General features: G+C 39.4%; 1 protein-coding gene across 1 annotated transcript; it reads left to right on the plus strand.

The window, feature by feature from the left end:
- Positions 1 to 1,466: 1,466 nt before the first annotated feature.
- On the plus strand, positions 1,467 to 13,297 carry scamp5a (secretory carrier membrane protein 5a). Its single transcript, XM_022192952.2, has 7 exons — positions 1,467 to 1,659; positions 2,502 to 2,584; positions 2,709 to 2,828; positions 3,719 to 3,875; positions 3,963 to 4,064; positions 6,668 to 6,785; positions 10,111 to 13,297. Exons 2-7 carry the CDS (start codon positions 2,578 to 2,580, stop codon positions 10,297 to 10,299), a joined length of 693 nt encoding a protein of 230 aa, XP_022048644.1. The 5' UTR covers positions 1,467 to 1,659; positions 2,502 to 2,577; the 3' UTR covers positions 10,300 to 13,297.
- Positions 13,298 to 13,831: the final 534 nt, after the last annotated feature.

A 13,831-nucleotide genomic window follows, 5' to 3' on the forward strand; every position in this document is an offset into this window, starting at 1 on the left:
AAATTGCTTCTTTAGAACATTGACAAAAAAAAATCAACCAAAATCCATGCAGTGAATTTCGGGGAATTTTGGTTGATTTTTTGAGAATGCTTTACTGATATATATGTAATCACTGAAGATATTTTTAGGATTCTTGTTGGAAGATTTTTATTCATTTTTAAAAAAATATTTACACGGATTCTCTTGCCAAATTTGGGGTGTGTGTGTGTATATATATATATAATAGAACATTTTAAATAAATATACATGAAATATATACTGATGATTTTTTACAGATTCTTTCATGTGTAGAAATTCAGATATCCACAGATTCCCCTGAATGTGCAAAATATTGACATTGCACAAGGCTATTCTGCAAGTGAGAGATTATTTGTGAATGTGTAATATTCTATGTAGTCTTTACATGTACGTAAATGTATGTGATTTGGGTGGGATCAGTATCTGTGCCATACTCACAGACAGCCAATCAGATGAATTTGTGGATTTCTGTTTTCAGCACTGTGGACCATAGACATATACACTCAACAAAAATAGAAATGCAACACTTTTGTTTCTGCTCCCATTTTTTAATGACATGAACTCAAAGATCTAAAAGTTTTTCCACATACACAATATCACCATTTCTCTCAAATATTGTTGACAAGTCTGTCAAAATGTGTGACAGTGAGCACTTCTTTGCTGAGATAATCCATCCCACCTCACAGGTGTGCCATATCAAGATGCTGATTAGACACCATGATTAGTACACAGGTGTGCCTTAGACTGCCCACAATGAAAGGCCACTCTGAAATGTGCAGTTTTATGTCACAGCACAATGCCACAGATGTGGCAAGACTTGAGGGAGCGTGCAATTGGCATGCTGACAGCAGGAATGTCAACCAGAGCTGTTGCTCGTGTATTGAATGTTCATTTCTCTACCGTAAGCCGTCTCCAAAGGTATTTCAGAGAATTTGGCAGTACATCCAAGTAGCCTCACAACCGCAGACCACGTGTAACCACACCAGCCCAGGACCTCCACATCCAGCATGTTCACCTCCAACTTAGATCGTCTGAGACCAGCCAATTGGACAGCTGCTGAAACAATTGAATTGCATAACCAAAGAATTTCTGCACAAACTGTCAGACATCGTCTCAGGGAAGCTCATCTTCATGCTCGTCGTCCTCATCGGGGTCTCGACCTGACTCCAGTTCCATTTGAGAGAAATGGTGATATTGTGAATCTGGAAAAAGTTTTAGATCTTTGAGTTCATCTCATAAAAAATGGGAGCAAAAACAAAAGCGTTGCGTTTATATTTTTGTTGAGTGTATATGTCTATGCTGTGGACAGCATCTAGGAGGAGGCGGTGCTTGTTCAAATATTCCTGCTTTCTGATTGGTCGGTTCAGGCCGGCAACAAATTCCGTCGCTCTTCGGTTCTGTTCGGGCGGGTTCGGACAGGTTCGTCCCAGAGGAGGGAGGGATGTGCGTAAAGAAAAGACCTTACGTCACGTGACCGCCTCTTACTCCCAAAGCCATCATTTGCGGAATAATAACGCCACAGATCTGTGTGAACGGCGCCGGACCAGGCCGCTTCCGCCGCGTTTCAGTGCAGATTAAACCATAGGATGCTATTTAAACGACCGGAGGGATTCTAGCGACGTTCTCGGACTAACACGGGAGGTAAGGCGGCTTTAATCACTGTTTTCTCATTCATTACACTCCAGCCCGGGGGGAAGGAGGAGGGAAATGAACGCACCAAAATTTATCTGGCTTCGGAAAAAACCTCGAAATCTGTAGCAGGAGAGTTTGCTTATTGCGAGGAGTTCGGTGCTCGACCTGCTGGGTGTCCGGACAGAGAAGAAGCAGCGATGCACCGTGTCGCACAGGCTGAAGGACGCCTCTCCATCGCCTGTGATCACGATGCACTGTGTCCTTCTGCAGCATCACTGCCATCCGCTCACAGAAATGCACATTTAAGTCAGTCTGACCATCAGAATGCATAAAATCAACCACGACCAGGCCGTTTTTGAAGCTACAGATTGCTTTATTTATGCCAGAATGATGCCCTTCATACATCCACCACGATGTGCTCTGCAAATGTGGTGGACAAACACAGCCAGATCCTCTGGAAGGTGTTTGATTGTAGCCTTATGGCAGTGATAAGCGGTTAAACAAACATCTTTAATAAATACAGCCCAGTGTGAGTACACAATAGGCCTGTAACACGCCTATTTAGCGCCCATAGGATGATGCCACATAATAGGGAAGGCGACAAGGCCGCGCTGTTTCCCACATCAGCGCGCATTACACAGCTGTAATGTGTGCTTAAGAAAATAGGATCGTGTCTGTAGATTTGATTTTGGGAAGGCCTTTGTGGCACCTTTAAATCATATCAGGATGGAAAGTCTTTTTATTGAAGTGCTCCTCAGGAAGGCCTATGGAGGGTTGTGGCCTGTTGCTTACAAGGAGTGTTTGTGTTAGGAGTGATGTTGCACTTAATAAGACTGATGTGTTCTTTGCAGTTTGGTTTTCAAGGCGACTGAGATTGAAGTCTGTGTGTCTGTTTGCAAGTGGAGAATAAAACACTGAGCGGTAATCATGGCAGGTGAGCTTCACTTTCCTTCTCATGCAACTAATGCAAAGTCAGCCCATTTACAAGAGCTGAATCCGTCATGCAGCTGTCTCAGTTTGGTTCCTTCAAGAGTTTGATGTGTGTCTTTGCATCCTAGAAAACAACTTCCCTCCCCTGCCTCGGTTCATCCCCCTCAAGCCGTGTTTTTACCAAGACTTCAATGAGATCCCAGACCAGCGGCGGACCATGTGCAAGAGGCTCTACTACCTCTGGATCTGTGAGTGTCTCTGCTGAGAAAACTTGTGTATCGCAGAACAGTTAAGCTCTCCACTCCTCCTTATGCCATGTCGTTTTGTTTTACCCTAAATATTATGAGATTCAAACCCCACAGGCGCTCCGGTACAGCTGGGCAACCGGACTGACCGGTCTGATTGCATGGCACGGAGCTCAATTATTGCTCGTTTCTATTTTCTTGTGCATATTTTTTTACTGTGAAGTATATTTGGGTAGAACATTTTGTAATTTGCTTTGACTAACAAAACAATCAGGCTGATGTTAATCAAGCTGATTGGCAGAAAATTATGCAATTATTTGATTATTGATTCAGAAGTCCAGATGTTTTTCAAGCAAAATTCAAAATAGTCTGCAAATCAAAGCATTTGAAAACATCTTAGACTCCAGGAAACTGTGATGCCTGTGTTTTTAACATTTTTTACAATCATATACTATAACATACTACTAATATTATGATGTATAGAGTAGAAATAATCGTTAGTTTATTTCCAAGTTGTTAAAGTAGATGTTAGTAACGTGTCAAAATGTTTTTTTCTCATGAGCATCATGGTATGTTTTTCATTATCACATAGGTTCTGCCATTTGAACACAAGAATGTAAGTCTGGTGAAGAAGTTGTTTAGTCTAAACACAATGTTTAGAACTTGTAGAGTATAGATTGCGTGCAGTGTGTGTTAAACAAACCGTAGCTCCAGTCGGCTTCATATAATATTGTAGCTATAATGTAGAAATAAAAACATGGTATACAGTAGGGATTCATAGTGACTAAATCCTGCTGCTTTATGAGTAATGCAGTCTGTGGGATATGTGCCACAGAGGTTTTCATCTTCCGTCTTTCATCCTTTGGTCATCCTTTGCCCCTTCTCTGTGACAGTGAATACTGCCACACTAGCCGTAAATCTGATTGGCTGCCTGGCATGGATGTGTGGAGGCGGCGGAGCGACCAACTTTGGCATGGCCATCCTGTGGCTCATCCTCTTTACCCCTTGTTCCTACGTGTGCTGGTTCAGGCCCATCTACAAGGCCTTCAAGTAAGCAGGTTCCCCCCGAGCAAACAGAACAAATCTTTATCTGCTGAATCAGATCATTTCTGATACCGATTGTTTTTCTCCGTGCAGGACTGACAGCTCCTTCAACTTCATGGCTTTCTTCTTCGTCTTCATGGCCCAGGTGGTGATCAGTATTATCCAGACCGTTGGTATTCCAGGCTGGGGAGTGTGGTAAGAGCTTCCAGTTGCTGATTAAATATAATGTGCGCTACCGTTCAAAAGTTTGGGGTCATCCAGGCAATTTAATGTTTTCCATGAAAATTCACTTGTATTCATGTGCTAACATAATTGCACAAGGGTTTTCTAATCATCAGTTAGCCTTTCAGCACCATTAGCTAACACAATGTAGCATTAGAAGACAGGAGTGATGGTTGCTGGAAATCTTCCTCTATATAGATATTCCAATAGAAAAATCCAGCTAGAATAGTAATTTACCACATTAACAATGTCTAGAAAGTATTTCCGATTAATTTGGTGTTATCTTCTTTGAAACTGATTTTCTTTCAAAGATAAGGACATTTCTAAGTGATCCCAAAGTTTTAAATGGTAGTATACAATTTCATTTAGCAGACACTTTTATCCAAAGCAACATATATCTGAGAGTAGATACAAGGTAGGTAGGGGTCCTGCGGTCCTCAGTGGACAGCTGCACCTGGACCAGGATTTGAACCACCAACCTCCTGTGCTAAAGTCAGGTGTGCTAGTCACTGAGTTATCCACCTGCCAGTGTATGCAATATGTTTATTAATGGGTGAAAAATGGAAAGATAAAGCTACCTAACATGTCTCAGTTAGACTGAATTGATGCCTGTTGGCAAAGGTTCACAGAGGTTTCATTGGAGCGCTGAACAGCCTTGTTCAAAAACATCATATTCTCTCATTTGGTGTTTTAATGATGGTGAAGAGCTCAGTCTAAATTCCTCCATATGTGTTTAATTGGATTGTGATCTGATGAGTGTGAAGCCTACAACTCACACATGCTAGCCTCTCCATTTGGTGTTTTTCTGCACTCATTTACATATCATAGTTTCAACATTTTTACCCACATGAATATATTTTTCTATCACCTCAGTGTACTGTCGTGTACTACATCCAATATCAGCTCAATTCAGTATTATTTATACAGTAATCTCAAGGCACTTCACATAGAAGGATCAAGACCTTACAATATTATATTATAGAGGGCACTATGGCAACAGAAAACACTCTCCTTTAGCCTGAAGAAACCTCCGGTAGAACCAGGCTCAGGCAGGGTGGCCATCTGCCTTGACAGGTTGTGATGAGGGGAAAGTGGAGTGAGAAGATATGAGCAGCGAGAAACGACAAGCAATATAAATATGTACAGGCAGGGTGGTGAGCTGAGCAACCTCAGATCAGAAATATGCAGCTCCAGAGCAAAGGATGTTTGCAGAACTTCACAGGGAAATGGAAAACGGAGGGGAAAAAGCTCCAACTATGAAATATAAAAGAGATAATGACATGCAGTGGTGGCATATAAATGTATGGAGAGTGAAAGAGAGACGAGTGGAGGCAGCAGTAGTCGAGGCCTACAGATGCATAACTAAGAAACGGCTCAGGGTCACCTAAGCAGCTGTAATTATACTTTTTATCAAAAAGGAAAGTTTGAAGTTTAGTCTTTAAAGCAGAGAGGGCGTCTGCCGGCCAAACCCAGACTGGGAGCTGATTCCACAGCAGAGTAACCTGATAGGTGAAAGCTCTGCCTCTCATTCTGCTTTTGGAAACTCCAGGAGGAACCACAAGTAAACCTGCAGCACTCCAACTGGATAATGATGTGCTACGAGGTCTTTAAGATAAGGTAGAGGTTGGTTGTTAAGAGCTTTGGGAAGGACTTTATATTCTATTCTGAATCTTACAGGGAGCCAAAGAAAAGAAACTAATGTGGGAGAAATATAATCTCTGTTCATAATTCCCTTCAGCACTCTCACTGCAGCAACCTCTATATAATTTATACATACTGGAGTGAAATAATAATATAAAAGCCACATATCCAGAATAGGTTTTTGCCTTAAGTATTTTATATCATTTTAAAAATAATCAATAGAGTAAATTACAGATTTTTTTTTTTTATTTTTGAAAGTTTATTCTGAACATTTCAAGATAAAAAGAAAACAGCAAAAGAAAATGAAAAATTTGCTCAAAAAGGAGTGGGAAGAAGCTTATCTAATTCCACCCCTTCTCCTTACACACATGACTTTAAATCTATCCTTCCTGCTTCTCCAAAATACTATCATTTACAAACAATAAAAATAGTAATAACAATAATAATACTGAACATGATTTATAATAAATATACACCAATATGTCCATTTACATTTATACAAAAAGATGTAACAATAGCAAAATGCAACAGAAAGAAAAGGCTCAACTAATAATACACATAAATGAATAAAGGCTGTGTAATGTGATGGAAGTCGTAGTTTTGGTTCTCTGGCTTGTGACTTTATTGTTTTGGTTCACTCTTACTAAGAATCAGTCACATCAAACAAGTATAGGCCAGCGACGCAGAGTTACAAGAGGATACAGAAGAGAGAGTATTGGACTCATCAGATGGACACTAACACAACTCAAAATCAAAAAACAGGCAAATGTTTGCCAACAACATGAACTCTATGGTATGATGATGTGCCAAAGTTTCCAAAAAAGTCAGTTACAAATATAAGCTATACAGTGAAAGTAATGTTCGTTAGAAGGGCAAGGTGCTGTTAGACACTTTATTGTATCATATCTCTTGAACTCTTCTGTTGTTCCCCTCAGTGGCTGGCTGGCTACCATCACCTTCTTCAGCACCAACATCGGCTCAGCTGTGGTCATGCTGATTCCCACCGTCATGTTCACTGCGGTGGCTGTGCTCTCCTTCATCGCCCTCACAAAGGTGACCCAGAAATTTCTACCTCTGTTGATTTCTCAGCTTCTTCTTTCTCGATCTGTGGTGTATTTCATGTTACTGTAATCTAGATATAGTGATAGAAAACATTTCTGACATCACATCAACATATCAAAAAAACAGATGGAGCTGAACTGGTAATTGAGAGAATTACTTTATTGCAGTCTTTTCTTTTTGGAGCCAGGGTGGAACAGGGGATCAACACTTTAAACCTGATCAGAGCATATAATTAATCTGTACAGTATCAACGGTGTGTTAGCTAACGGTCAGGATTCTTTGTACATATTATAAACATGCATAGGAAAAGCATTAAAGTTAAAAACATCAAGAAAATAAACACAGCCATGTCAGAATCCCTTCACAGGTCTGTTAGTTCAATTAACCAAAATTTTTAAAGCAATTACAGTAAATCAAAAACAGATTAACTACAAACAGCAGAACTGTCCTATTATCCTGTGTGAGGGATAGACAGTGTTCTCCACCGACACTAAAGAACTAAATAACAACCATTATATTACCGCTGATTCCAAATATCGAGCAAGTAACTCGAGATCACCGGGAAATGAACTAATTAAGTATTTTGAAAATAGTTACCACCACACTGATCAGTGTGAATTCAGCTAATGCCATCTAAATTACTTTAATAATGTAGTATTTAATGAGAGAAGTGAGATGCTTTTAGGCTGGGAGTATACTGGAGTCACATATTTGTGGAGCTAGCATCTAGCATTTCCAGTCATTTTTCATAGTCAGGCCAGATGGGGCCACTAAAAGTCTTAGGGTGGCAGACAGAAATCAAAAGCCATAATTCAATTTCAGGAATTCTATTTTGAAATAATCTAAGCTGCTAGTATGATACATATGTTCTATATATTATTATCCCCCGCCTCCACGAAGTGGAAAAGGGGGATATAGGTTTGGCCTCCGTGCGTCCGTCCGAGATGAAGAGGACAGCTTTTCTCGGAAACTATTACAGCTAGGATTACAAAATTTAGAGTGTAGCTTCACACCAAGGACACCTTGATCGAAAATGAGACCTTTGCGATAATATTTAACAGAGTTATGGCCCTTGATCACTATTTTGGATATGGACTCATAGACATCACATGTGGCGGGGGATATTGATGACCATGTCGTCTTGTTATTTCATACTTTACAGATAATATTACTTATAAGCTGATGTGCATAGACTAATACTAGTACAGTTTGAATTTTGGAGAAGAGATGCTGGAGTGTATTTCAGGGGAAAGAGGCTCACCCATAAGCGATGTCATTCATGATTTATTTATCATTTAAACACCAAAAATTTGTTCCATGTGTGATAATAATTTAACTACTAACCATTAGTTAAACTGCAGCAACTCATAGTATGAAAAATGTGTTTTGTATTTACATTATTATTAGCAAGGTCCCATTCAGTAACACATTAATTACAATGTCATTGCTGCAAGTGAGTATTTTAGACTTTAGATCTTTCACGGTAAAACAGTTTCCAGGTGAGATGCAGCCCAGGATCCAGGACAGATTTAACTGTAGATAGAAACTGTGACTCTGTGTGTGACAGCTCACCTGTTTGAAGTGAAGAAAAGCACTCAGCATCATTTACTGTTAGATGACTCTTTCTCCATGTTGGGGATGTTTTGTAATTCTAAGTAATTAATGAAGTTACTGCTGTAATGTCACATGCATAAAGGCGTGCAACTCTCTCTCTTTGGAGACGTTTCCATGGATGATGCTGCAGGTATTTAATTAACTCAGAGGAAAGATTCCTACCAAGAACTGGAAGCATCAAACTGAACTTCAGCTCCTCTTAAAATTTTATGAAAACCTGGATTACATTTTATGCTGGTGGGTGTCGTTAATCTGACCCGACTCACCTTCATAGTCATTGTTGAAGTTGTATTTGTACATTTCAGTTTGTGATAGCTGTGCAGTTGTGAAGCATGACGTGAATGAGACAAACGCAACAAGCTCTCAGAGAGCACAGTACTCTGCCAAGGCTGTTCATTCCCCCGTATGGCATTGTCAGAAATGCAGCATATTTTTATATAAATGCACCATTACCATTATTATTGTTACTGACGATCAGAAATCACGCCCTGTAGAATGTGGCCATTTAATTTAAATGTACCCACAACCAAAATGAAATGACCTTACGGTGAGGACAGGCATGTGTTATGCATGTGTACATTATGTACGGATGTCGAATCGCGTGACCTAAACGTGTAAATTACTCTTATAAAGGTTTGTTGAAAAGTTAGTCACTTTTTCCAAGGCTTTGTTTTGCTCGTGTTAAAACAACCGTTCCCTCCATATTTTTATTTTGAAGGTGTTCTTTTAATGTTATGGGCTTTTATTTTTGACACCATTCCAGCGGCACAGGAAGTATTTATCTAAGAAGCGATTTCTTGACATGAGGAAGACTGCCGAAAAAATTAATGCAAGGATAGAAGGAAAACGGTTACACTCAGAAACATCCCCGCAATTTAATCAACTGTTTCTTGTATAATTTCCGACAAATAAGTCCCAATAAATCAGTGGTAGGATCGCAATCATGTCAGCAGGCAGCTGAGGTAGAGCTCGCTTGTTGTCATGGTTACAGTGATGCTGTGATGACCGCTATGTTGCAATGGGAAATCCTTAACAAATCTGTGGATCCAGACTATAAGCTGCATCACTGCCAAAATCTAATCACTTGGTCCTTGTGCCATTTCTGACCTTCCCTAAAAATGTCATCCAAATCCGTTGGTCAGCTGTTGAGTAATGCGGCTAACAGAAGGAAGGAATGAAGGATGGATGGATGGATTCACGGATTCACGTACGCCGATTGTCACATAACTCTGCTGTGTTCCTTGGCGGAGTAAACATGAGAGGTGCTTAGTAATTCCAGTGCTCTGTGTTGCCATGGCTACCCTCTATCCTATATTGCCAATAGACATGGCATCGCAGTCATTGAGTTAAATATGAAATGCTCACATCACAGATGGGACGCAGTGACTAACATCATTCACCTGGCTGGTTAATGTGTTTGATAGGTGAGGTGAAGTGCCAGACTACTTACTGGTTGTGGCCCTCGCATGGATCTTGCACAAATCAAATTGCAGCTAGTGACAAGAAAGAATTATGCCACCCAGAAGACACTAATGTAGTCCGGTCAACTCTGACTAAATACATATAAGAATCAAAAGAAACGTCAAAGTCATGTATGTGGCGTTTATAACTGCACAGATATCTGAGCAAAAATTACATGTGTTTGTTCTTGAAACACAGTGATAAAAAGCCTTTTTAATCCCAACTGTAATGTCTGTTGCAGGTTCATAACTTCTACCGCGGCAGTGGAGGCAGCCTGGGTAAAGCCCAGGAGGAGTGGGCTACAGGGGCCTGGAAGAACCCCCATGTCCAGCAGGCGGCCCAGCAGGCGGCCATGGGGGCTGCACAGGGAGCCATGCAGCAGAACCAGTACTCGGCAGCGCCCACTTACAACTACGACGACCCGATGTAGGACAGACAAGGGGGCCGGGCCGCCGAGTGGGAGAGCTAAAAAGGGGATCAATTAAGAACACAATTCAGAATTAGGTGCCCTTCATTATAACACTGTACAAGCTGAATTCAAACAGAACAATGTAGAGAAAAAAAGTCATGTTTTCAGTGGAAATGTTATTGAATTTGGACACATGGGATTTCATGATTTTAGTCAGTTCACATATAAATCAACAAACGGTTATTTTAAAAAAACAACTGTTGTTGCTGTTGTTTTATGCTGCTCAATTTTAGCTGGTCAATGTGTATGTTGCTTTTCAACGGAGACACATAGCTAAAACCAATCCCCTGAGCTTCATCAGTTCCTTCAGGTAGGTTTGCTCAGAGCCACTTCTCTGCCTCCGCCTGTGTCACACTTTAATTTTAAACCTTTAATGCGTTCTTTGAGGTACTGTAAAAACTATATTGTTAATCATGTTTACTTATTTCTTTTAGTCTTGGAGGTCACCAAATGCTAAAACCTTTATTCAGTAGATGTACTGTGGTAGCTGTTTAGCTAACACACTTTACATAAAAATGTGAAGAAAACTTTAATGAAGAATGATTTCCATTAAAAGGAGTAGTTTGACATTTTTGGGAAATACACTCATTTGCTTTCTTTTACCTGAGCTCACAAAGAATATATTAACATTCTCATGTTTGTATAATAAGTGTAATGCTGCCACTAGCCACCAGTTAGCTTCGCTTAGCCTGAATACTGGAAACGGGGTGAAGCAGTTAGCATAGCTGTGTCCAAAGATACCAAAATACACCTTCTGGTACTTCTGTTTCTCAAACCAACATGTTATATTACACTTGAGAGGTTGTTTGAGGCAGACTTTAAAGTTTGTACAGAGTTACGCTAGCTGCTTTTCCCCATTTTCTCCATTCTTTTTGCTAAGCTAAGCGAAGCTAACTGGCTGCTGTTAGCTTCTACTTGCCATACAGACATGACAGTGGTGTTATTGTCCTCCTTTAACTCTTATTCAGAAAGCAAATGTCGAAGTATTTCTTAAAATTTAGGCATTTGTTTGTCTTTAATACTGGTCAAAAAAAATTGTGTTATAAACTTGCCTAAATTCTCAGCTATCGAATACAAAGATAGTTTTAGTTTTGGTGACCTGTTTAGTTTTTTTCTCCTTATTAATAATTGATGATTCAGTTTAGATTAACATCTTTACATTCTCAGGAAAGGTGCGCTAGCTGTTTTTAAATGCTACCTGTAAAAGCCCATAAAGTGTCAACATGTTGGGCTTTTGTCTCCTTTTTAAACCATTCAGAAACTTTGGTTGTGTCATTACTTACTGGTTTTGCGTTGAGCCGGCTGATATCAGCTTAATGAGTTTTTACTACATGCTAAAGTGAAGCACACATAGTATTTAAGGATTTATTGGATAAACATTCCAAATCAATGTTGTACAGGTTAAAAGTGAAAGAAAACCAAAACACTTGGAGGTCAGACGTACAGTAAATAAAAGTAATAATTGTCGTAGGTGGTCATAGCATTGTATGGAGTGATGGATGTTTTCTCCCTTTTGGCAAATTCTCCCACTTACCCCTACATGTAAATGCTTCAATGACTTCTTGTTTCTGAAGTTCTGGATTTCAGGCCTTAGTGTGTAATTTTGTGGCCGTCGGTGTTATTCCATGAGTCGGTGTAATATGATGTTTATAACAAAGAAAATAGAATATTAAATTCAAGCCAATTATTTCTGTATGGAGTGAAATTTCACCAGAGGATATTTGTGTGTAGCGCCAGTGAGGCCGGACGTGTTCGAGTCAGAGACGGTGTCCTGTTGATTTCAGTGAAAATGCCTCGTGTCACTTCGAGTCTTCTTTGAAAACTTCAACATTCAGTAGATGGTTATTTACCTTAATACAGTATTAGACTTGAAACAGATGTGAAGATACGTATCTGAATGCTCGTTATTTCAAAACCTGTGAGTCGTCTTGTCTGATTGTGACGATGTGGTATTCAATAGGCTGTATGTTGTTTGACTTTTTAGTTATTTATTATTTGTACCGACCTCTTTATTTCTGTGTATTCTGGATGATGTGTGGATGAGTATGAAGCACATGTTCGTTGTGTCTTTCCATGGCTGTGGGTAGTGTTTTTTTAATTATGATTTTTTTGGGGAATATTTTAAGTAACGTTTGTGCTGGTTGACACCGGTGCAAACTAAATTCACAGTGAATTTACAGTGGAGCAATACTAACATATATATGTTCAACAGTAGAGTTATTAGAATCCAATGGTTTCCTGTTGTGCAGGCTTCAAATATTAACAACATATAGTGTTACGAAATGAAAAATGAGCCTGATCTCAAGCTGGACACCACTAGTATGATTTTACAATCGCGTAACATTTTCACCAGCAGATGCACAGACAGTAGTTATGAAGTATAACCCTCTAAACTGTACTATACAGCCGCTCATCTGTTAGTAAATGCACAGCTGGTCATTTCTATAAATTGTGAAGTTTTGCACAAAAATGAACAAACTAAAGCTACTTCCCTATGTGTGTGTAGTGAGTTCTCCTGGTGAATTTTGGGATCAGTCCAAACTTTCTGCCACATGTACATACAGCACAGTTCATGGGATTATGGAAATTACAGCTGTGTAGTTATTGTGTAGCAGGAACTGCAGCGCGTCGGACAAAATAATTTGCATTTCATGTTGCTGTATGAAAGCTTCTGAAAGCCATTTCCCATTACCTCCCCCTGCCCCCCACACATACTGTATGTTGTTTGAAATGTATTATCTTGTACTATATCATAAGTAGATATGAATATATATATATAACTACTTGAGGTGAGGTAAATATTTGCCATGGATAAACACATTCAATAGGAACGTGCTCTAATTAGGGGAATGAAACGTTTGAGGGGGCTGTGTCTCCATGAGTAAACGAGGAATTTTTTGTGTATTACTTTTGTATTATTTGGTCTTACAATAATAGATATTAAATAGTTCTTGTTGCATCTTGTTTTGTTATTTTATGCATTTCTCCACATATGCCAGTATCTCTCCTACACAGTTTTTGGATAACTTGAAAGAAGTTAGTTAGAAAACAGTGAAAACATTTTCAATTAACTAAGTAATGGACGGTACCAAAGCATGAAAGAAGGCTGTTTTCATGAAATGTTGATACAGGCTGTAGTTTTCATTGGCACTTAACCTTTACGCTGTCCTGTGTTTAAAAAAACAAAGTTTCCAAGATTCATCTGCCCTTCAGCAAAATTTAAATTATTCATTTTTTGCCCTTGGTTAAAACCCACAGAAAATCCATTTATTGTAAGCTGCTGAATCAGAACAGAGCAGCTTCTACTCTTCATGAATGCTAATGTGTTTTTTTAACAAGGTAAATCACTTCAAAAACACATCAACCCTTTTCTGAGGAAAGATCAATGAGTTTTGAAATTCTTGGAACATTTCTCCTCAAACTGAATCTGATGGATTTGTAATTAATCTTTTGATGCCTTAGTCCAAAGGGATGTTTAATGCCACCGTGTGTT

This window comes from Acanthochromis polyacanthus, chromosome 8 (assembly GCF_021347895.1).
Source record: "Acanthochromis polyacanthus isolate Apoly-LR-REF ecotype Palm Island chromosome 8, KAUST_Apoly_ChrSc, whole genome shotgun sequence".
Lineage (NCBI taxonomy): Eukaryota > Metazoa > Chordata > Actinopteri > Pomacentridae > Acanthochromis > Acanthochromis polyacanthus.

Excerpts from the sequence above, each read along its gene's own strand:
- scamp5a (XM_022192952.2), top strand. Across the intron at positions 3,876-3,962 it reads CCCATCTACAAGGCCTTCAA|GACTGACAGCTCCTTCAACT; the intron begins GTAAGCAGGTTC and ends TTCTCCGTGCAG. Across the intron at positions 4,065-6,667 it reads ATTCCAGGCTGGGGAGTGTG|TGGCTGGCTGGCTACCATCA; the intron begins GTAAGAGCTTCC and ends TGTTCCCCTCAG.